At 46.6% G+C, this 25504-nt stretch overlaps 1 protein-coding gene across 1 annotated transcript in view; it reads left to right on the plus strand.

The window, feature by feature from the left end:
• The window catches only part of COL22A1 (collagen type XXII alpha 1 chain), a 1057215-nt gene that overhangs the window by 871585 nt on the left and 160126 nt on the right, over nt 1-25504 (plus strand). The window contains exons 32-36 of the mRNA XM_078686128.1: nt 10216-10269; nt 12203-12256; nt 13317-13370; nt 23676-23780; nt 24029-24073. Coding sequence (XP_078542254.1) covers nt 10216-10269; nt 12203-12256; nt 13317-13370; nt 23676-23780; nt 24029-24073 — 312 coding nt within the window. The remainder of the gene's footprint in view (nt 1-10215; nt 10270-12202; nt 12257-13316; nt 13371-23675; nt 23781-24028; nt 24074-25504) is intronic.

The following is a 25504-nucleotide window of genomic DNA, read 5'->3' on the forward strand; positions in this document are numbered from 1 at the left end:
CGTATCATCAGGTCTCCCCTGACATGTTATCTCAGGCCCTGGTGAATCGTCCTTTCTCCGTCACGGGGGATCTGGAGCTCGATCTAGAGACCCTGCAGTCCTGGCTCTTAGCTAGAGTGAATGAACTAGCGCCTGCACAGCCCCCTAGATCAGACACCAAACGATCTTCGGCCCCGTGGTTCACGGCAGAGGTCGCTCAATCCCGCAGACAGTGTAAAGCCGCTGAACGTGCATGGAGGGCCTTTTATGACGGGGAGGCTAAAGAGACCTATAAGGCCATGATGAAATCATATCATGCTTTAATCTTACAGGCTAAGAAGTGTTACTTTGCTAGGAAAATTGAGGAAGCAGCCAACTCCTGCAAGGAAATCTTTCAGATCGTACGCAAATTCACTACTTCCCGCTCGATCTCGGACCAGGAGGCTCCAGATGAGAGCTGGGCGAATACCATTGCTAATTTTTTTACAACTAAAATTAGACAGATTCAGGAGTCCTTCTCTCCGAGACTGGCAGGGGAACATTTGACTCTGTCTAATGAGATAGCACACCAGCCTATCTCTGGCCCGGCCCTTCTGGACTTTCCGCCCCTCACAATGGCTTCATCTCTAGCTCTGATGAGGAACCTGAAATCTGGCTCACCTTGTGATCCTTGCCCGGCAAAATTTTTAGCCAGAATGGCTGATGTTGTTAATCCATTAGCCAATCCTATTCTGAATCTTTCTTTGAGTCAGGGATTTCTGCCACCTTCCTGGAAACAGGCTATGGTGATTCCCCTTCTTAAAAAGCCCAATCTTGCCCCAGAGGTTCCATCCAACTATCGGCCTATTTCGCTCCTTCCAGCACTGACTAAAATCCTGGAGAAGCACGTTCATAGCGTGCTTTCCAACTTCCTGGAATCTTATGAGCTTCTTCATGCGTCTCAATCGGGCTTTAGATCCAACCTAAGCACTGAGACGGCGCTTCTGGAAGTGTCAGAGATTATAAAGGAGGTGCTGGATGACGGAGGCAGGGTGATGTTAGTCATGTTAGACTTGTCGGCGGCTTTCGACACCGTCCCCCATGAGGATCTCCTCATAAGACTTCATGACATCGGTCTTGGGGGGACGGTGCTGAACTGGTTTTGTTCCTTCTTAGCCAACCGCCGGCAAACGGTCTGGGTCCCTCCTGGATCTGCCGAAATGCCGCCATTGGGAGTCGGAGTTCCCCAGGGCTCAGTGCTGAGCCCAACTCTATTTAACATCCTCATGACCCCTCTGGCGACTTTGGTGGAGTCCTTCGGGGCCCAGATCGTCTCATATGCTGACGACACCCAGCTTCTTTTCACCTGCCGTAAGAGCGAAGAATTCGATGGGGAAAGTATCCGTGAGTGCCTTGGGGCTGTTTTTAACTGGTTCCATCTGAACAGCCTCAAGTGTAACTCGGATAAATCTGAGATACTTTTCTTTGGATGTCCTCTGGAACCGAACTGGCATGATTGGTGGCCTGTTGACATGTTCCCTCCGGCTCAGGCGTCCATCTGGGCTAAGAACCTGGGAATTAAAATTGATAATGGGCTAACGCTTAATTCCCAGGTGGCTACCCTTACTAGAACCTGTTTCGGCATCCTTCGGATGCTTCGAAAGTTTTTTCCTCTTTTGTCCCAGGAACACCGGAGAATAATTGTACAGGCCCTCATCGGATCCAGATTGGATTACGCCAACATTCTGTACTTGGGCCTCCCAGAATACCTTTTACAGCGCCTGCAGGTGACCCAGAACGCGGCAGCACGAGCAATTTTTGGATTGCATCGTCGCGCCAGTGCCTCAAACCTGCTGCAATCCCTCCATTGGCTTCCCATACGGAAGAGGATAAAGTTTAAGGCTCTGACATTAGCTCACAAGGCACTGCATGCCACGGGTGCTAAATACCTACAGAAAAGGTTGGCTTTTTACCGGCCGACGCGATCTTTAAGATCGGAGTCTTTGGCCCTGGCCGCGATCCCGCGTATAAAGAGGGCACGCCTGGGAGGGCGATCTTTTAGATACCTGGCCCCTCAGTTGTGGAACTCCCTTCCCTTGTCGTTGCGGTCCACGTCCAATCTGTTGGCCTTTAGAAAGGATCTTAAGACCTGGTTATTCTCGAACTAGATTTCTTCTGTCTCCTTCCTCTGTGCTTCCTGTCTGTTGTTATGTTTTTTAGCTTCCTTTTCTGGGTCTGGAGCATAAAAGCGCCGGGACACTCCTTTGGAGTAGCCGTTGCGCTATACAAGACCCATATATAACATTGTGTGAAAATCCCAGGTGGGAAAAGATCCATTACAGAGGTTTTATAGTAATGAATCTTGATCTTGCTAGTTTGTCCACTTGGGCATTCATTGATACTTTAGGCTGGGTTCCCAGATTGTCAAGCCAGGCGTTGAGTGGGTCATAATTTTTCCAATCGCCATATATGAGTATTTCTATTTTGGAAGAATTCCGTTGAGTTGGCTCCATGTCATCCACTAATCAACTGCTCTGAGGCAACTGAAAATGTGTGAGTTTCCAATGTCTTTGGGGCTTTCCAGTTTAAGGAGTATATCTGTGTCATCTGCATAATTATAGCATATGAGGTGAAATTGTCTGATCAGTGACAGTAATGACTTCATGTAGATTTTGAAAAGCATGGGTGAGATGATAGAGCCTTAAGGATTCTCTGCTTTTGTGATGTACGGTCTGGATGAGACAGGGGGAGTATGGATGACATTTGTTGTGTTTTGAAGGTAAGATATGATCCAGTCGAGAGCAGCCACCTTTATGCTGGCTTCGTGGGGTCTTTGTATTAGAGTGTCATGGTCATCTGTATCAAAGGCAGCTGAGAGGTCCAAGAGAAGTAGTGCAGCAACCCTGTACCAGTCAACTGTGTTCTTAAGGTAATCCCAGATGGCAAGAAGGACATATTCTGTGCCTCTTCCCGGACATAATCCAGTTTGGAAGTAAAAAAGTATGGAATTATCTTCAATTCATTGTGACATCTGGGTGAATGCTGCTCTTTCTATCAGTTTGCCCAGGAAAGGTCGATTTGTACATGGGCTGTTGTTGTTGGTGTTACACGGGTCCGGGTTTGTTTTGGAACATTTTCCCATAGTTAAGGAATTGTTGATGATTCTTCTTACTGGTGGCAGCAGAGGTAGTTAGAAGTATTTTCTTGAAGGTTTATGGTGGACATGGGTCAGAAGAGCTGCCAGCAGGCCTGCTTGGTTTGACCAGATCCATAAATTCATTGTGTGATATATGTTGGAAGGAATGCAGAGGCTGGGTAAGCCTTCTCTTGGAGTTTTTTTTTGGAAAAGGGTCAGTGCTGGTGCTTTCCCTTTGTTTTAAATAGGAGTCCAACCTGTCTGCTTTGGTTGTGTAATGATTGGCCAGTTTGTCTGTGAATTCTTGAGTAGTGGGATGAGTTCCTTCTAGGCAATTTCATTTACAAAATTAATTGAAGATTTTATGGAATTCTTTATTTGCACATTTAGCATTTTGAATTTTGTCTGAATAGTATTGTTTTCTTAGCGTTTTTGATTGCTGACTTGTATAATCTGTTACGTTTCTATAAGTGAAGTTTGTCTTGGTTTGTTTTGAGCCAGGTGCATTGCACCTTTCTAATTTGCTGTGTTATCTCTTTTAGCTCTATATTTCTCCAAGGTGCCTGTTTTCTTTTGTCCTGTTTTGTTGTTCTTAATGGTATTGGGATATTAAAAGCTTTCTGTAGCCACTCATTTAGTGTTTTTACTGAATCTAATGAACCTAGATCTGTATTGGATGTTAGTTGTGTTTGTAAGTGTTCAAAATTTAGTTTATGCTACGGCCGATAGGTGGATGTATGTAAGGTGGCTTTAGTTGTGTTGCTTTGTGTTGTGTTATGTTGGAAAGCTAGCAAATGGTCACCTGACCATATGACTGGAACAATCATTTGAAAGGTAACTAGTTCTGAATTTTCAAAAATGACATCTAGGATTTGCCCAGCGATGTGTGTGGGTTTGTGGACGATCCGGCGTAAGTTCAGTACATCTAGGCCAATTAAGATGGGGCATATTGGGTTTTTCAAACTAAATGTTTAGGTGACCAAGAATGCATAAGTTGGAGAGTAGTGTTATCAGGTTTGAAGCTGTGTCTGGGATTTTTGATTTGCGAGGTGGAGGGCTGTATAGGAGTAGGAAGTAACAGGAGGAGGACGGTGTAGGGTTGCATCTGGTGAAGAGGGCCTTATAAACTTTAATGGAGACGTTGCCAACGTTAGTGCGATTTAATGTTTGCTTGAATACAACAGCTAGGCCACCTCCTCTTTTGCCTATATGATTTTGTGTGATAGTTTGAGCCTAGAGGAATGGCTTCATGCAACACTGGAGCCATGCCATCTCCCAACTGTGTTTCAGTTATGAAGAGTCAGGCAGGTTGTATGTCAGTAAGAAGGCCATAGATGTGATGCTTGTTTTTAGAGAGTGATCAAGCATTCATTAGTAGGCAGTTTAGAAAATGTGTTTGGTGATGGGGTGACTTTGTTTTGTAGAAGAGTGAGCAGTATTTTGTGGACTTGTAACAGGTGTGTCCTTAGTTCTGGTATTAGGTGTGTGAGGATAGCAAAAGTGTAGCTTTTCTGAATCATTTCTGCGTGTGTAAGTTGTGGAGATGGTGGTTGAGAGTGAGTTGGTGAGCTGTATTGTTTTTGTAGAGGAGCTTTGCTGTGCAGTAGACATGTTGATGCACAGTTGTGAAGACTGGCATGTTGTTTATTTGTTTTGCATCTGTTTAAGGAAGAAGGCGTATAGGTTAGGTGTGCGTCATGTTGTAAGTTTCTAAATTGCTCAATGGATGAGAGGGGGTTGAAAGAGAGTCGCTGGGTTGCTGTATGTGTGTTAGGTGTGGGGAAAGAGAGAAAGTTTTGCAGTATAGTTGGTTTAAGATGTGTATTATTTGTATAGTCTGGAGGGTGGGAGTGGGGGTATGTTTGTAGTTTGTCATGGAAACTATTATGAAGTAGTGTGTGTGAGATTTTGTTGTGCTAGTGTGTGTGTTATGTTTTTATTTTGAGGAGTAGAGAGAGGAGATGATGATGTAGTTGTTTTCTAAGAAGTATTTGTATGTAAAGTATTGTTGGTGAGTGGAAGCTGAAAGGTAAAGGAGGTGGTGATGTGTTTTGGTGTGTGAGAGGGGATGGACAAGAGTTAAGAGTTTTTGTGTTAGATTTGATAACTAGAAGAGGTAATATGCGTGGTAGAGTGGAATGTAAGGGTTGTGTGGTTGTGTTTTTTTGGTACAAGAGGAGGAGGGTGTTGGTGGATGAAATGATGCAAGGCGGAGTATAGGTTTGGTGGTGACAGAAATGTGTCTGTTAGGAGTAAGTAGAGGGTAGAGCTGGTTCCTTGTATGAGCAGGGAGTGTGTGTCTGGATGGGCCATAGTTACGTATGGTGTGGATTTGCGTTGTGTTGCTGATGTGTGGATTTGTTAGTGGCATATTGGATAGAGTGGTGTTTTGTGTGTCTGTAAAGGTACCATTGCTTGGTTGTTTGGGTTGAATGGTGTATAAGTATAGTATAGTTTGTGTTGTTTTTGGTAGTTGTTGTGATAATGACAGCTAGTTGGGGTTTGTTTGTAGTACATGAGTGGAATGCATTTGTTGTGTGTCTGTCAATATGTCTCTGGATGTGGATGGGTTAAGGTGTCTGCTGGTGAATGGAAAAAAGGGCAGACTTTCTGGCACTAGGCCTGCTCAGTTCCGACCAGGCCCAAACAGGCAACTGCCCTTGTCCTCTCAGCCCATAGCCATAACGCCCTGGCTGGGACGCTTTGAGCCCTAAGCTTAAATAGCCCTAGTGGTCAGGTGAACCCTTTCAGCCAATGGGAATCCTAGGCCTAACCCTAACCTGTCACAACCCTAGCCCTAAGTCCTAGGACCAATAGGAGAGCAGTCCATTATAGCCAATAACAGCCCCAGTCCTAGCAGCCAATCAGAGACCAAACCCTAAGTCCTAGGCCAATAGAAACTCTAACTACAGGAACCAATCAAAACCCTAGATCTATCCACCAATCAGAACCTTAACCCTAAGTCCAATAGAATCACTACCCCAGAGACCAATCAGAACCTCAGACCTATCAGACAGTCGGGAACAGAATCTTCTTGGATACAGACAGGCTCAAACCACACTTTCCTGGTCCTAGTTCACCCTTTAGGTAGGCCCAAATCTAAGCCACTTAAATACTGCTTTTCGAGCACTACAACAAATCCCTTTTATAACTTGTTTTAGAGAGCACGCAACATAATTCACATTTCTGAGCACTCTGAAGAACAGCTGTAACTGTTGCCTAATTTAAGTGTAATAACGTAATCAACCCCTTGGGATGAAAAGCTGAGTTGACTTCCAGCACCCTCATTCATGAACAGCATGTCAGATCAGCTGTCAGCAGTGAGTGTCTACCTGTCTGAACCCTCTATGCTAGAGCTATCAGACACCACCTGACTCCCAGAAGATATATAGTGGTGATTTATGTCTTGGAGAGGGATATACGTCGTTACAACGCATGCTTTTACAACGCATGCCTTTACGACGCAAGTTTTACAACGCAAGTCGTTACAACGACTTGCGTTTGGGGGCGCTGGATAGTGAATAGTTTAATTTACTATTCCAACTCCTGTCCCCGTGGATAGTAGGGAAGGTGTTGGATAGTAAATTAAAACTATTCCCTATCCTAGAGCGCCCCCCAGCGCAAGTCGTTGTAAAAGTTGCGTTGTAATGGTTGCGTCGTAAAGGTACTTCGTTGTAAAAGTTGCGTTGTAAATGCTGTTCCCCCTTGGAGAGCTGTAGTGCCATAGGGCAATGGCACTGTCTGGGAAAAAAGGGTATTGAACTAACTGATATGACAACTATTCTTCCACTCAGCATTAAAGAGGCACTTTTTTCCTTCTGCACACATGATTTGAGGAGACATGGCTGAAGGATCCATCCCACATCATGCTCAGACAGTTATTATATGGTATAAACAGATGAGATGGAGGACAATCCAGGCCTCTGAAGTTCGTCTTAGCTCCTTCTGGCCAAGTTGTCATTGACTGAATGGGAACTGATGGTTATCTACTCTTGATACGTGCCTACATGAAGACTGTGTAACTTGGGCTGTGCTGGAATGAAGGGGGATCTTGCTGGACACCGGATCCAGCAGCTATTATTAAGGCAGATAAGGGATCCTTCTGTCCCCAGTGAAATGGGCTGTATTTGTCCTGGTGTAATTTGCCAACACCAGGACATAATTCAGCACCACTCACATGTTGTCAACTTTCTGTTCAGAGCACCGTGCAGGCAATGTGGGTAATTTCTTATTTAGATTCCAGCTGGACTCAAAATAAAAACCGAATTTAAAGGCCATCAGCCCTCCTTTTGTTCAAGTATAATTGTGGCTGAGAGCCATCTAGAGCCTAACAGCTAGACACCAATGCAATGGAGGGGAAACAAAGGCACACAGCTGATCAAATCACAAGTACTTAACGGAAACTATGATTTGGAGGCAAGCTTTTGACTTTGTAGAACCTATGGGCCTCATTTATTAGGCCGTGCGTGAGTTTTGCGCCTCCGATGCGTCACTTTTTGTGACGCATCGGCGGCGGAAAACATGCGTCGTGTTGCGCACTATTTACAAAGTGACGCATCTAAGCAGATGCGTCACTTTGTAAACCCCTGCGCTACATTTTACCTGCGTCAGGTATAATGTATGCAAATGGGGCGTTCACACGCAAAAAGCCTCGTAATAGTGACGCAGTGAAATCTATGAGATTTCACTGCGTCACTTTTAGGACGCTGATGCGTCAAAATCTTGCTCCTGCCTCACAGCAGGCGTAAGACTGACGCAAGCCCTTTCACATGGGGCTTTCCCCATGTGAAAGGACGCATTGCTGGAGTTGCATCACTTTTGTGACACACCCCAGCAATGCGTGACTTTTGCGCTTACAGATACGTCAGAAATACTGACGTATCTGTAACTCCTTGCGACATGATGCGTCATATTATAAATATGACGCATCAATCATGTCGCAGGGAGAGCGCAGTGAAAAGTGACGCATCGCTGTTTTCACGCAGCGATGCGTCACTTTTCATAAATAAGGCCCTATGTATATAAGAGATATGCATGTATTGGAAGAATGTCAGATGTATCCGTCTGTTTGAGAATTTGCAGAAATAACAATTTAAATAGCACGTACTAATTTTTGTTTTCAATTCTTTTATTACGCTACTCATCCCAATGCAGGGTTGCAGAGAGCTGTACATCACAAACACATACGTTATACATTGACTGTTAATCATACATGTGTGTAAATTAATGTACAGGATGTTACATTAAACAATGAGGGTTTCAAGTTGTAGGAGTCACACTTCAGCTCTAGTAGTAGAGATTATATAGTAAAAGTGCATGGCTGGGAGGAACTCAGAGTCAGAATTAAATATGTAAGGCAGTGCTTGGGGTTGTCTGTATTAATAGGTCTTTATTACTACCCTAGGAAACCTTTGTTATCAGCCTTACTATAACAAAAGATTGAGAAAAAACAATAAGGTTAAAAAACTATGCTTGGAAGTTTGCATGCATGTCCTTGCTACCGGTTCATAACTCACCGTGCTATATTAGAAGGGTTGCAATTTAGACACTGCAAGTCATAAAAGGATCGCTGTGTGAAAAGCCGTAGCCCACTTACCTTTCTTCATAAAATAAACCTGTCATCTGCATGTAACACAATGTGCTTTGCAGGAGGTGCATTAACCCTACATGCTAGTTTGAGTCAAAACCATGCATGGACAAAACACAGATCAACAGAAAGTACATTAACTACCAAACTTGACTTACCATTGTATTATCACCTGAGATTTACTAGGCACACAACGTGCTCTGTAGCAGGTGCCTCAACCACGTAACATATTTTAAATGTCAGCCTTTGCAACCAATTAAGCCAGAACAGATGTATTTTTATGTTTGTCATTGTTACCAATTTATCCGTGGCAGAGGTTAATAAAATGTATGTTATCTGTCAGACTGCTTTTCATGACTCCGCCCGTCATGACTCCATCCCATTTTGACCCCCAATTTATGTCCCCAACTCATGAGTTCCTGGAGTAAAGGTTTTCCAAATCCAGCACTGAACATGGGTGATACCTAGGTGGTGTAAGACACAAAAGTATCATTAGTGAATACACAAAAAGTCATCTATAACAAGCTGTCTAGTTTTCTAACAATGCACACTTTGGACTTTGAGAGGCCTTTTGGAAACAGCCCAGCTCTGGAAATGTCTGTGTTTTATCCCACATTCTATTCCACAAGACACATAAATTTATGATTTATGAAATCCATAATTCATATTTATTTTCCTTTCATTTTTGACAGTTTTCTGGAATTGATTTATAATTTGTCGGAAGGGTTACTCTGTCACAAATGGGATGCATAGCCCCTTTGCATTATTACAAGTGCCATAAAACATAATGCACTTGTGACTGACGAGATAGCCGTCACTTTGTGATGGAGTAACCCGTCTGCCAAACTCGACATCAGGCATTTTAAGTCTACATCTAGAAGTTCAAGAATAGAACCTTAAAACCATGAGAGAAATTTGCCCGCTTCCGAGAGTGGTTCTCAATAGCCTTCGCCACCGTTAAGGTTGGATAAAATGAGTGACATTAAAGCTGCCATAATATTTATATTCTCTGGACCCACACTTCCCTGCTTCACTTGATCCCAAATGCTGTTGGTTGCTGGGTAAGAAACCAGGTCTTGTACCTCCACAGACTTCTAATGTCTTAAAAATTGATAGATCGCTAACGCGTCACAATAAGTGGTTACCATTAAAAGGTTATACTATTAAGAACCATGCGCCCAGAGCGTCCTATTTTTAGAGATAATGAGGAGTTATACTATCTGCTTCCAGCAACTGCATGAATTTCCCTTACTGCGCTGGATTTTTAATGCACTGTGGCATTAACCAAGCTGGCGCGCCATTAAGGACACTGTAGACGAAAGAGGGCCAAAGCGCTTCATCCGGGGAGCCAATTGTCCATTTCATTTCTGCTTTATGGCTTCATTAGGAAGATGAGGCAGTCTGCATGGCCATTAACATTCTCCACAAGTAAATTAGGCAGCACGCGGCAATGCCCCGCGCCAAGAAGGCGCTCCTGTGCGCAGTTGTTTGAGCGGGTTAGGTCATCTACCTGATGTTATTGTTTTTTCTGCAGGGTCTGGAGGGACAGAAGGGAGACAAAGGAGAGGCTGGGGTCAAAGGAGAAACGGTAAGTCCACCTTCCTGGCTCCTACCTTGCTTTGCTGTAGAAATGCCTGTCTCCTCTTTATGGTCCTAAGTGAATGGTAGATTGCATTCAATGCATCTGTGGCTGAACCGCAGATTTCATCAATGACTCATCTTTTCTAATAGACATTTTTGCAATTTTAGGTGTAGGTGTATTTTTTATTACTCTGCAAGATTTGCAGTGTCATTTCACTCGTTTTCCTTCATTTGATTCCGTTTACCTGGAAATGTCTTGCAGGAGATGCTGCCGAGCTGAAAATGTCTTGGGGGAGATATTTGCTCCTCAAGCTGGCCCCTTTGCAGGGATCTCCTATGACTTTTGAACACAATGTGTTCCCCTATGTTTAATTTTCAAGCTGTAAGCAGTGAGATTAATTTTGCGAAATGTTAGATAATTTTGCATACTTTTTGCTGAAATATTTTTGGGAATATCATACACCTGTAGGTATGAACCACACTCATGTCTCATAAACAGATGCAAATTATAAATGCAAACGTTAGCTTCAACACCACTTACATAAACGAGTGCATGTTCGCAGATGCAAAGACCTCCTAGTGAGGAAATACCAAAGTTCAAAATATGGGAATGTGTTTTGACTGCCATTCCATGTGTAGATCCATGATATCCAAGAATGACCTCTTGACAGAGTCTGCGGTGAGCATGATGCTGTCTGCTGCCATTTAATGGCAACAGTCTGTGAACTTTCTTTTATTAAGGGTCTGTCTCCAGAGAACATGTTAGACTTGGGGCATTTGGCCCTAAATCAGTTGGCAGTCCGAATGCTCCCACCCACCTTTCCCCATGGACTGGTAGGACCCACCTCCCATTCTCCTTGCCACCTCTGTGCATGCCCATGTCTGGCTCTGGCTTGCCTCACGGCCCATACTAAGGACCATCTGGTTGGCATCCTGACTTAGAAACAAGAGTAATGCTTGCCACCTCTTTCTCACCTTAGCAGTACTGGGACCAGGTGGCGTTCCCTGATTTAAAAATGAAGACGTCTTCGCATTGCCCCCACCTCCAGAGTCTGTGAACTTTCTTTTTTTAAGGGTCTGTCTCATGGGAACATGTTAGACTTGGGGCATTTGGCCCTAAATCAGTTGGCAGTCCGAATGCTCCCACCCACCTTTCCCCATGGACTGGTAGGACCCACCACCCATTCTCCCTGCCACATCTGTGCATGCCCATGTCTGGCTCTGGCTTGCCTCACGGCCCATACTAAGGACCATCTGGTTGGCATCCTGACTTAGAAACAAGAGCAATGCTTGCCACCTCTTTACCACCTTAGCTGTGCCTGGACCAGGGGGCGTGTCCTGATGTAAGATTAAAGACGTCTTCCCATTGGCCTATCCTCCAGAGTCTGCTGTAAATGTCAGCTGCATTTCTATTTCAAGAGATTCAACGCTGGGCCTTGTGGCTGCAGAGAAGGTGGACCAGGGACTCTCACAGTTGAATTTCATAGGCCCAGGGCAGAACAATTTTACTGCCATATGTACCTGCTTTTCCAGAATGTACTTCCATTCAAACTCAATGCTTCATACGCAAGTAATAGTATTAAGATGAATACTGCATTTTCGGAGACAGAGAAGATAGCACTGTAGTATCGCATGTGGCTTCGGACCTGTTTATGCATATGTCACATTTACCACCACTGATGAGGCTCAGAAAGTTGCTCCAGATAAAAAAAAAACCCTTAGGGCAGATTTACAAGGCCCTTGCACCACTTTTTCGTCACTTTAACATGGGAAAAGTGACGCTAAAGTGGCGCAAGGGGCTTGTAAATCTGCCCCCTTGTATTTGCGGACACGTGACATTTTGTGAGTCTCTATAGGGTCTTTCCTTTTATACACCAAGATCACCAAGTATTTAGTTCTTCCATTTCATTTAAAGTTCTTTCTATGCTTTTACCTCCTAGGGTCCTGCAGGTCCCGCTGGTCCCCATGGCGCTCGCGGCTTACCCGGCAATGTTGTAAGTATTCACTCACGGAAAGCCTGGTAATTGCAGCTGTATTCCTCTCGTGCCTTTGAGAATTGCTTCTGCGTTTGGTTTATTCAATTATAACCTGAAACAAATAGATAGCTGTCAAAGAATTTGGTACGTGCTGAAAGGAACAGTAATTTGAACGCAATGAAAGCCAAACAGAGTTTAGAAGCAGAAAAAGCGTCAATAACAAGTCAAAGGGCAGGGGTGGTGAACAGGGGAAGGAAGGTAAAAAAGAAAAGAGAAAGGGATGGAAGAAGGAAGGGAAAGGAAGGAAGGAAGGAAGGAAGGAAGGAAGGAAGGAGGGAGGGAGGGAGGGAGGGAGGGAGGGAGGGAGGGAAGGAAGGAAGGAAGGAAGGAAGGTAGGTAGGTAGGTAGGTAGGTAGGTCGAAGTGGAGTTAGGGGTGAAAAAATGAAGAGGAGAAGAAGAGGAAAGAATGATGGAAGGCTGAAGGAATCAAACACGTGATCGTGGAGGAAGCGCGGTTACATTTAGGGTTAGGTAGGAAAATGGAGGATGACTGAAGAGAGACAGAGTAAGGAACGTGGAAAAGAGACAAGAAAATAAAGGAATTGAGGATGCAGTGAAAGATGCTGTAGTTGAACCTAAAATAGGTGAACATGTCAAATGTATTGCCGCAGGTAATAGAAAGATGCACTCAGAAAAGGATGCCCTGTCTAGGTAATCATGAATAATCTTGAATACTGGACCGTATGACATGCTTTGAAGAGGAGCATTTTTTAATCCTAGCCAGCTGGTCAAATGATGACCTCTATGACTTGGTAGAACAGTGGCCAATATAGAATATAATCAACACAGGTTGTACATTTAACAATTTAAGTTAAATTGCATGCCTTAAATAACGTAGACAAAATGGATGCTTTAAATTAGTGGGAGATATTCTTTCATAATTGAATAGCACTGACTGCTTATGAAAATGTGTTGAAATTTGACATGTAATGAATGTCCTTCCCTTTCCACTATTACCGATTGTAGACCCGTTTTTGAATGACCTCTCTATAATGCTCTTCTATCATTTTCCCTAAGGGCCTCCCAGGAGATAATGGGCAACCAGGAATGAACGGAGAGAAAGGAGAAAAGGTAAGATAGTTAGTCAATTGCATTTGAGTATGCCCTAGTAATTATATAGTTAATACATGTTTAAATCAAAAGAATTGGAAGCACATAAAGGGCCCCATTATGATGGTGGGTTGATCGCCACCGCCTGGCCGTCCGGCGGTGGCAATCCGCCCGACATCACAACCACATTTACCCCCTGCCATATTACCATGGCGGGGGGTACCACGGCGGACGGCAATCGTCACGATTGCCGGTCGGGCGGAACACGGGCACAATATGGTGGCTGTGCCTGGAAGGCACCGCCATCCATAATATGATGCCTGGCGGTTCATGACTTTCCAGGCAAGTGGGAATTGCTGTGGGGCATGTTGCAGGCCTCCGGCAGGGTGGGGGGGTTTGGGGGCTGCACTTCTTGCCATGCACAAGGTGGCAGGCACTGCGCGGTGCCTGTCATGTTGAGCATGGGAATGCACAACATGCCTTTGGCATTGCGGTGGGTGCAGCACCCGCCACAATGATAAAGATGTGGGATGCGACTGCCAGGGTGGCAGTCGCATCTTAGTTGGCGGTGCTGGATCGCCCCACCCCTGACGGCCGGACCCAGCATCGTTAGGGTGGCAGGCGGACTGAAGTCCGCCCGCCATCCTAATGGGGCCCTTAGTATTGGACTCACTAAAAGTTCAACCCAAATATGGGTTTTCGTTTGGCATCGTAGGAGGGCAGTGGCGTTGCTAGACCTTTGGCCACCTACATATGCCACCCTGTGGCGGCCATATGTGAGAGCGGGAGGGGTTTGCTGGTGAATCTGCGACCGCCGCAGGTAAGGGGGGGTGCTGGCGATTCTGTCCCACGGCGATGGCCACAGGTAAGGGGGAGGCCGCTACCCCCAAAAATGGTGCTGCACTCCCTGCCCACCCCCACTGTAGGAGGGCCACATGATGTGGATATATTTGTCTTTGACTTGTCCTTGACTGTGCCTTTCTCCTTCCGAATTAAGGGCATCAGTGTGACCTTGGGTACTTCAAAGAGTAGGAGCCAACTCACTCTCCAAAGCAGACGAATAATAGCAGCTTCAGGGACTGTGCTCATAGATCCTTGTACTATTTTATATTCGAGCTTCTCCCCAGACTTTAATCCCAAAAGCTCAGCTCAATTGTGTAGCAGCGGCAAGGCGCCAGTACATTGTGCCAATAAGTGCACATAAAACTAGGTATATAAGGGAGGAATTATAGAGACCCAAAGGGGTACATTTACTAAAATGTAGTGATGTTTTGTGACGCAAATCGAAGGAAAATCTTTCTTTACTAATTTACTTTCCAGCAGAAAACTTGTTTTGTGCTGGAAAATCACTTGAAAGTAGGCCCAAAGCAGCCTTGATTTACTTAGCACCAAGGGGGCATGCCATTGGTGGTGCATGAGTGTTCCCATGAAACTACCAAAGATTTCTGATGCAAAACCCCATTAATCAAAAAAACAGTAGAGCGGGCTTTGCATTAAAAAATAGAACCCACTTCAACCAGCCCCTATTTCCCCTTTCTCTTCCAACTTTGCATGTGTGTTGCACTGTACAGCGCACTACAAGGTGGTACATTTTTTAAAGTTAGGCCTAGATTCTCAAAAGAATCATGGAATGCAGGGCTGCAGCCAAAAATACTCCACTGCATTGCGGTACAGGGAGGGAGCAGGAGAGCACCATATCTATAGAGATATGGCTCTCTCCTCTCCTCTCCCTAGCGCTGGCGTAGCTTTTAGCTGCCGTGCACCAGGCACACACCTTAGTGCCAGAGTGTTCTGGTGCATGCCTGAATCTGCCATAGATTTTGTACAGGAAGCAGCTTCAGGTGTAAAAACTTCACAGTGGTTTTTCCATACAAACCAACACAAATACCAGTGGTTGCCGACACGGCGCATTGGCGGCAGAGTGGCAGTGGGGGTGGGGGGCAGGGGGCACATTGTTAAATAAAAAAATACATTTACCTTGCCACCGGGTCAGATGTCTCTATTCCCCTCCATCTCAGACTCCAAGAAACAGCCAGGCTCCCCTGATCAATCACAATGCTGCAATGCAGCATTGCGATTGGTCTCAGCGCCATTGTTCGGCGCTCGGCCAGGGACTAGGGACCTGGGCATGGTCTCCATGCAGGCTGTAATGCAGCCTGCATGGAGAACGGGGAAAGTTTGCATGACTGTTTTGAGGGGGCCCAAGAGGGACGACCAAACAGTCATTGCGCACTTAGGAGGGTTCTACCACTCCTCCTCCACTCTGCAGCCCCGCTCACCCCCTCACGTAAAGCTGCCGCAGCAAGAGAATATAATACAATGATAATAACATTATGTGATTATAATTTAATTTTTTCCTTTTTTTACTGCTGCAAGGCAGTGGGGCAACGCTCCTCCGCCTTAGTGGAGGAGCCGCCCCAGGCAAATGCCGATTTGCATTGGTTTGTTAATCCCCAAAATGGTTTAGCGTCGGGTTTGCATTAAAAAGGTAATGCTAACCGGGTATTAAACCTTTGTGAATTTGGCCCTTCGTCTAAGCATAGTATTTAGTACCGGAAAGGTATCTCCCAGTTCAAAACTTATGCTAGACTCACGCAGACATCATTGCACTATGGTGCAGAGGTGTGTGTGTGTGGAGCACGGCAGCACAATTCTGCACCTGCGCTAGGGAGAGGGGAGGAGAGAGCCATATTTCTGTAAATGTGACACTCTTCTTCTCACGCAGCACAGCATTTGCAGCTGCTGCGCTGCATGATAATTTAGTAAATCCTGGCCTAAGTGCCTCCCTTCAAATAGCCTATGTTAAGATATGTATGAAAATTTAGATTTTTTTTTCTTTTTGGAACATATGAAATCATTTTAATAGTTGAAAATCCACTCCCCTACATGTGGAGTAGATTTTTGATTTTTATTTATTCAAGAAAATAAGAAGTAGACGTGAATATAAATTGGTACTGAGCACTTCTCCAGCATCTAATGACAATGATTGCCCACTAAGAAGACAATCTACTCGGACAAATATTACAACTAAGTGAATTTACAGGTGTAACTTTTTTTCTATACTTGGGAAATGATCCCTTTTTGCCTCACACCCATTTAAAAGGGTGTGTTCCATTTCTTTAGTACTTTGGAAAACACACATTCTCTTGCTTTTTACAGGGCTATATTTTCCGTGTGCTTCCAGGGTGAGAAGCGTTTGCAGATACCCACAATGTTCTGGCTCTGTGGTTGTTCACAATCAGTTGCCGGGTCATGCCCCACCCCCCAACCACTGACTGTAACAACACATGCCCCTTTTTCCTTATCACAGGGGAGACTTATCTATCCGGAAAAGTTAATAGGTAGACTTCGCCAAAAGCCAGATTTCCATTATTGAAAATTCACAAACATCATTATTCACATAATTTTGATTGAGATCAGCTCCTTCTGATATTTACTTCGCCATCAACAGAATTGTTTATTTGTGTTCTTTGGAAACAATAAAAAACATTTTCGAACACAAACATTTTATGAATGCAAATCCAGCCTTTTGCAATTGATACTTTTTTTTATTTTTAACCTTGTTAGGTACATTACACACAATCAGAGAGAGTCGTATCTCTTCCAAGGTAGCACTACACCTTGGATATACTGTTGAAACACAGCCATTCAGCCCACATCCCGGATGTCGGGCGGCGGTAATTGCAAGCCTTCGTAGCGCTCACCTGACTATGATGCATGCAACACACAAGAAATTTACCTTCACTGTTTCCTCTGTTATTGTATGGTATAACTAACCTATAACCCAACTGTAACCGATGCCTGCAACTCTACAACCCACTCGTTATCATAAGGTGCGTCCCTATAGGTCATACTAGTGTCTCATTTTTCTTCATATTGTGGGTGGCTTCAGACGTAACATCAACCCCATCTGACATGTACCTCCACGAACTTTACAGTATTCATCACTCCAATGTCGTATTAATTACATCATCTCGCGGCCCAGGAATGAGGTCCCCCTCCCCCCTTCTGTATCCTCTGCCATAGTGGCTAGGCGTTGTTTATATTCCACATATAGCCCCCAAAACTTCTTAGGCCTGCTCTTTAGTGGTAACAGGTCACTGTAGTTCTCTGTCTGGGTACAACAGTAGGTCATGTCCCTGTCCCATTGTTCTAACGTAGGGAGCGGGCCCCTCATCCAGCCGCTAGCAAGTCTGCACTTAGCCAACAGCATTCCCATATCTACCAAACGTCTCTGGGCCATAGGCAGTCCCTTCGAGTAACCCAGCAGAGCCAGTGTGGGGGATGGGGCCAGCTCAGTATCTATTATCTTACCTAAAGTGTGAAACACTTTATCCCAGTATTTCTGCACCCCGGGACACTCCCAGGATAAATGCATGAACCCCGCATTACTAGCCCCGCACCTGTCACAGGTCGCATCATCTCGCAGACCAAATCTGCACAGTCTCTCCGGCGTATGATAGACTCTATTGATAAATTTAAAGTGTATTAAACTATGTCTTCCATTTAAGGAAATCCGCCTCGTGTTGTTGCAACAGTATCTCCACATGTCATCTTCAACTGCAATCCCCAGGTCCCTTTGCCACTCAAGCCACGCCTTACTATACCCAGTAGCTCTGCCTGTAATAGTCATCCTATACAAAGTGGAAACCAGTTTCCGGGGGAAATCTGTCTTAATAACGTGCGTGAGTTCCAACAACTCAGCCGGTTCTGCTAAATCGTCACCCAATTGCTCCCGCCACGCCCCCGCTGACTCTGTGAAATTGGAAGCGTTGTAGCCCAGTCGGCGCCAACTCTGGCGGGAGCACTGCTGCAAGCATTTTAAGCGACCCCCTCCTTAAACATGTCTCCAGCCGTTTTTATACCCATATCGTTCAGAGCCGTGACCACACCCTTTTCCAAGCACGGCGAAAGCCAAGCCATCCACTCAATGGGCATCGATGGGGAGTACAGCAGCGCCCCCGAGTGGCACTGCAGCAATGCCTGCCACGCATGTCTGGGCAAGTTCAGAGTCCAACAAACCAGTGCGTCTGTCTACTGGGTCAAATACAACAGCCGGCAGTGGCCTAGGTGCCACATAGAGTCTCTCAAGTTGAACATACGGTGCATTCTCATAGTTATGTATCCAACTATGCACAACCGAACCCTGCGCCACTCTGAAGTATAGCTCAAAGTCAGGAGTCCCCAAACCGCCAAGGTGGTATGGTAACACCATTACATTCCACTGTACCCTGGCCTTCTCTCCCACCCATGCCAGTTTTATCATCAGAGACTTAAGACGACCAAAGAAGTATTTCGGCAGTACCATAGGTATGTTGGTAAAAAGGTACAGCAACCTTGGCAATACAACCATTTTCATGATCGAAATTCTACCTATCAGCGAGAGCGGTAGGGCCTTCCAGACCTCGACATTATCTTCCAGTCTCGCCATGGCAGTCCCATAGTTTTCGCGCATAACTATATCAGGGTCTGTATGCAGTTGTATCCCCAGATATCTCACCGAGTCCGTTGTCCACCTCAATGGATACTCCATTTCGAATTGTTCCATTGCCGGGGTTAGGGGAAAGGCAATGGATTTATTCCAATTGACCGTTAGCCCTGATAAAGCCCCAAACTTCACTACCTCCCTCAGGAGCGGCGATAAGTTCTGCTCCGGCTCTCGGACATACAGCAGTGTGTCATCCGCATAGGTTGACATAATCAGGTGGTAACCGGGGAAATTTAGCCCTCTGTGGCGGTGGTACTCCTGCATCGCACAGGCCAGCGGTTCCGCCACTAATGCGTAAAGCATAGGTGACAAGGGGCACCCTTGTCGAGTGCCTCTCCGAATAAATATCTTGTCCGTAACACGATTCCCGAGACGCACACGAGCCGTCAAGTCAGAGTACAGGACCGCCATCCTCTGCAAAAAACCCCTTCCTAGCCCCAGCCTCGCCAGCACTATTCTCATAAAGGGCCACTCTACCGAATCAAAGGCTTTCTCTATGTCTAAAAACACAGCTATCGCCTTCCGGTCCTGTGTTGTGTTGAAGAGCTCCAAACAGTTCGTAGATTGTATGTAACGTTCCGACCTGCCACGAATCCCGCCTGTTCCGGTGCAAGCAGCTCCGGGGTGAGCAAGGCCAGTCGGGTTGCCAGAACTTTCGCGTTTATTTTGGTGTCAACGTTCAAAAGCGACAGTGGCCTATATGAGCTGCATTCTTCCGGAGGTTTTCCCGTCTTCGGGAAAGCCACAATGAATGCCTCTCTCATTGAGGCTGTTATCACTCCAGCCTCCCAAATGTCCGCAACGGAGGTGTGGCATCAGCAAGTCCAGGAAAGCCAAGTAAAACCCCACCGTGAGGCCGTCCTTCCCCGGGCGCTCCCTGCTCTCATTCCACTAAGGGCCTCTCGTATCTCATCGTGTTCTGTTGGAAGCATTACAAATTCCCTATGAGCGTCCGATAAGAATGGTAGTTTGATATGTTCTAAATAGTCCTGAATCTCTTCTTCGTTGCTCGTCCCCCTCGCCCCATATAGCTCTGAGTAGTAAGTCCAGAACTGGTCCGCTATCTCTTCCTCCTCTGTGAGTAGGTCACCCTCCCCTGTCTTTATTGCCATCACCGTTATCCTACGCCGCTGCTGTCTGACCATGTTAGCCAGTACTGAGCCCGGTCTGTCCTTCTCTCCGTATATTCTAGCTGTCGCGTTTTTCCCCAAGTGTTTCAGTTCAGCGTCCGCCCCCTCCTGGTATTCAGCCACTAGTGTCCTAAGCTCCTCCCGTATGTCCTCAGAGTCGCTACTTAGCAGTCGTTTCTCGAAGTCCGCCACCTGCCGCTCCAGAGAAACTAGGCGCTGTCTAATAGATCGCAGTACCCCGAGTGTTTACTCATAAACTCTCCCCTAATGTATACCTTAAAGGCTTCCCAAACCGTAGTAAAACTATCAACTGACCCAATGTTAATGTCAAAAAAGGTCTCTATCGATTTGTGTATGTCCTCTCTGAATTGTGTGTCTTGTAATGAATAAGGCGGGAATCTCCACGTAAATGGGGGGATCCTCTTCTGTGGGGTTGTGAGTGTTAGCAGTACCGGGGAGTGATCTGATAGAGTTCTAGGGAGCACCTGGCAGCCGCGCACCAGTGAGGAAAGTCGGGAGGAAGCCAACCAATAATCTATGCGAGTGTGGATATTATGAAAGGCAGAGTAGTGTGTAAAACCTCCTCTTTCCGGGTACAAGTTGCGCCACACATCTATAAGGTGTTCACTAATTAATAACCCATCTAATTCTCTAGCCGCTAGCGCCTGTCGTCTATCTTGGCCACTCGATCTATTCAACTCCGGGTTTCTGGTCATGTTAAAGTCTCCTCCCCATATGACTGGAAGGTCAGTGTAGTCCCGCACTACTGCCGCTAAGCATCGATAAAAGTCAGGGCTGTCAAAGTTAGGGCCATATACGTTAACTACTAGGATGTCCATCCCCTTGCCCTTGCAGTGTGATATGACGTACCTGCCTCCCGGGTCAGCACTTAACAGTTTCAGGGAACAGTCCGATTTCGGATTCACCCAGGTGAGTACGCCCCAAGCGTGTGTTGTGAAGCCCGCTGCATTATGCTGACCTTTCAGCCCCCTTGCCTGCAACCTGGGACTACTTTCTGACAGGTGTGTCTCTTGCAGCAGCGCTAAATCTATGTGGTGTCTCTGTAAGTAATTCAGAACTTTCCTCAGTTTCCTAAAGTCATTCAGCCCCGGACGTTCCACGTCATTGCCCGGAGTGCCTCCTTTCATGTGTCTCGGACCATGTCATCAGGGTCCATTTGTATGAGCTAACTTCTCAATTAGTGTTGGACCACCCTCGTCATTAGTAGCATGGTGTAGAGTTAGTCTAGAACCTCTGGCATTGAAAAACATTACCAACAAACCCCTCCCCATTCCCCGTTCCAACTCCCATCCCCTCCCAAAGCAGACCACCCCGAACTAGGTCGCGATATTTCCTTTTCCCCTCCCTTTTAACTCGTACCCCTTCAGTGCTATCACGTGTGGGTGGAGGTAGCTCAAGTCCAGATCCAAGTAACTCAATACAATCTTAGCACCTGACACTATCCCCGTACCCCCAGCCGGCCGCGACCAGTCCATCCCGCACTGGAGGGGTGCCTCCCAGCTGTCTCAGTACTCATCTCTTCGGCGCCTCCGCATAGGATACGTTCCTGCCTCCGCCCTCGGGGGGCCCCGGGGCGGCACAGCGCCCGACTCTCAGTCCTGTTCCTCCATGTCGCCTCCTCTTGCACCGTCCGCTGCAGTGTGATCCGGGCTCCTCCTCCGCTACTTTGTCCAGTCCTTCAACGCCTTTTGTAGCACTCTCGGGTCCGTGAATACGTGTGACTTCCCGTCCCTGTTGATTTTAAGTTTTGCCAGGTATAGCATCGCATTTTCCAGGCCAAAGTCCCGCAGTTGCTTCTTCATTGGAAGAAAGTGCTTCCTCGCCTCTTGGACCTTGGCAGTGAAGTCTGGGTACAGCGAAATATTCGATCCCTCGTATGTTAGCGTCTGTTTTTATCAAGCCGCTCTCAGCGCCGCATCCCTGTCCCTGTAGTTCAGGAACTTTGCTATTATCGGTCTCGGCGGAGCTCCCGGCTTCGGCCGCGGCGCCAGTGAGCGGTGCACTCTCTCTATAATAAACATGTTGGAGAACACTTCAGCTCCCAGCAGAGTTGTTAGCAGTCTCTCTATAAATGTCTCCATTTTGCCAGTTTGAGTAGTCTCCGGAAGACCTACTACGCGCACATTGCATCATCGTGAACGTGCCTCGAAATCTTCGGTCTTATCTTGGAGTAGTTGCATCACCTTTCCCAGTTGTTTATGACTAACATCGATGGTGGCTTGCGCCTCCTCAACCTCAGTAATCCTCCTTTCAGACATGTCCAGGCGTTCCGCATGTTTGTCGAGTCGTTCTCCCATTCTGTCCAGCCTGTATGTCATTGCGTCCATCTTGGCTCCCAGCGACGATATGCCTTCCTGTAGGCCCTTCTCCATAGACAGTAATAAGCTTTTAATGTCCTGATCTTGTTCCTTCGGGGAGGGGGCCTAGTGTTGTCCTCAGCCGCCTTGTCCTTCGATTTAGCACTCTTTTGCGCAAACGGGAGCTTAGATTGGACTCTGTCTGGCTTCCCCATCTTGCCGCCGCTTCTGAGTTCTAGGTTCATGCGTGCTCCGTCCTCCGGCAGGGTTCCCAGGCAGGGTAGTGCTTTACCAGCGTGTCATGCTTAGCCCCGGTGGTCTCTCCTGTGCCTACCGCTGTGCAGTCGCCCAGCTCACCAGCTGTCCTATTGTGTTTTAAAGTGCGCCGTGCGCCGTCTTCACAGTGACTATCCATCGCATTTACTCTGTCCATTGCGGTCGCCATCGCCTTCCTTACCAGATGCCCGCGTCACCTCTCTGGTCTCTCAGCGCGGTTACCACAGTCGCTCCAATGGCCCCCTCTGCCCCGTGTGTAAACTCAAGCAGTAGGCCTGCCTACAGTATGAAGCCTCCCTATACCCGTGGGGCAGCCAGGCCCAAGTGACCCCCAGTCTCGCAGCGCTGTCTCCAGATGAGGCCACCAAGTCAAGGCCCAATACACGTGTCCCGTGTCTGTTCGTCGCCTTCTGCCTCCGGCGCCAATCTCACTTCCCCCGCAGTTAGGCACTCTCCCTCTAAGAGCAAGCCGAACCTCGGCACCGCCGCTTTTCTTCCTGCCCCCTCGCAGGTGCCCTACGGGACAGTCCACACCACAGGGGGACCACACTGGAGCTCCGTCGCCCCTCTGCCATGCGGGCCCCTCTCACCGCCTCCTTTTCCGCCGTGTCTCCGCCCCCTTGGGGACCGGTGCAGGTCCCGGCCGCACGCAAGGTGGCGTCGCCGGGTGGGCAGCAAAATAGAGGCCGGTGCTTTTAGGCCTAGTCGCGGCTTCGCGTAGGCTCCCCGGGGGCACGTTCTCCGGGCCCGATCCTTCCCGCAGTCGCACCAAAGTGTGTGTGCTTGCTCCACGGATCCTTCGCTGCTATTTTAGGCCCCCTTCAATGTCGGGATACAGGATATTTATGTATATGTGTGCCGGCTTCGGAGGAGCTCGAGACTCAAGCGTCCATCTTGGTCTCGAGCTAGCTCCGCCCCCCTTTTGCAATTGATACTTGGGTGTGCAGTTTAGTAAATAACTTTTTGAGAGAAACGAGGCTCATCAGACATTACTGATTCCTAAAAATGTCATATTTTAGATATCTCTGTGACCTATGGTACCTGAGTGTCTAATATTCACTGATCATAAGGCGTACGGAATGAGTGATCTGTTTTTTTTAACTTCTTTTCTAAGGGTGACCCAGGAAAAGACGGTAGAACTGGATTACCTGGACCCACTGGTGAAACAGGGCCTGCTGGAATACCAGGTCTACCAGGGAAGAGTAAGGATGGAGCGCAGGTAAGTCCAACCTGCACGGTCCATTGCTGTATGTGAAGAAGTCTGACAAAAGCGCAAATAAAAACATTTATATTGTGAATCTGTAATTTTAATTGTGAAGCTGTAGTAGCTTGTAAAAGAAGCTCTTAGATCTGAGACGGGGAAGGGACCCATCCTGTATAAGTGAATTCAAAAGCTAACTAGTAATAGGTCTTGTGAACTGCATAAATGCATACTGACCTTTTCCTTTCTGTTTTTTCAACTTCAAGGGAGAACCTGGTGCTCGTGGGATGCCCGGGCCGCAAGGATCTAAGGTAAGTGGCTATCACATCAACCAGATCCTACAATATAGGGAGTTCTATCATTCATAAAGTGCAAGTTTAGTTTTTTTTCTACCTGTTAGAGGTGTTTTAGAAGTTAATCTGGAACGGCATATTTTATTGTTTAATTCTCTCAAAAGTTCAAGATGGCAAAAAAAGGAAGGAATGTATTTACTTTTCAGTTTGGTGGGTATGGGCTTGGTCTTCTCAAATATCGGACTGCTCTGCAAAAGAGAGAATTATGCCACTGACTCACCATATACACCTTTTTGGACACTCCTAACACTTTCATCTGCTCCTCTCTTTAGAAGATACCAAAAATGTATTTGCCTATTGAGACAAGTTAGAAGAGGTCAGTTCTGACCTTTTCTCTGAAGGGTGTGAACCCCAAAATCGTACATCCTGCGCCTAGTAGAGTATTCCCGAACTGCACAGGGGCGGCTCCACCGTTATGGCGGAGAAGCGCCGACCCACTGCTATTAAGCAGTGCAAAGTAAAGGAAACATAAAAAGATAATAATTTTGAGTTATTATCATTTTATGTTTCCGTGCTGCTTTGCTGGCGGGGCTGCTCTGCTCTCGAAGCCGGGCAGGGGTGGAGTGGTTTACCCACTCCTAAGTGCACATGACTGTTTGGCCGGCCCTCCTGAGTCATTCACACTTTCCCTGTTCTCCATGCAGGTTGCATTACAGCCTGTGTGGAGAACATGCCCAGGCCCCCATTCCCTGGCTGGGCATCGAACCAGGACGCTCAGACCAATCACAACGCTGCTTTACAGCATTGTGATTGGTCAGGGGAGCCTGGGTGCTTACGAATCATAACACTGCATTGCAGCATTGTGATTGTTCTGATGGATACTTCTGCCTGTGGATTCCTCACCTTTTGAATACCACCTGCACCAGCATTCCACAGGAAAATTCTTTCCTACCTCTACCACGTCGACGAGGACATCAAAATGGACAGGCTCCGCTTGCGGCACCGTATGACGTCATCGGAGCCACAAAAGAACCTAGGCGGAATAAAGGGAACTGACGTCAGCACGTCAGTTTCCTTTATTCCGCGCCGTTGACGCTTAACGATTTTTCCAGGGACTCTCCATTTTCTTCTTAGAAAACTTTGTACACCTGCACCGGGTGTGGCTCCACCGACGCTGTTACCTAAGCACTGCTCTAGGAGAGAGGCGCAGAGGCTCCTTCAAGAAGAGGAATATTTACAGAATCAGGAGGAAGGGGAGATTGTGGACAATATGGACGAGTTTGTAGGCCTGCATGAAGCTAGTGGCCTAGATACTTCTCCTGAATTTAATCTTCCATCTGCAAGTGGAGATGTTGTACAGGACATTGCTCCATACCATGTGGTTATAAGGAAAGCAGTTGATTTATTAGGTATCAAGCTTCCCTCAGCTGTGATAAAATCCAACATTCT

The sequence above is a fragment of the Lissotriton helveticus genome, chromosome 4_1, assembly GCF_964261635.1.
Source record: "Lissotriton helveticus chromosome 4_1, aLisHel1.1, whole genome shotgun sequence".
Lineage (NCBI taxonomy): Eukaryota > Metazoa > Chordata > Amphibia > Caudata > Salamandridae > Lissotriton > Lissotriton helveticus.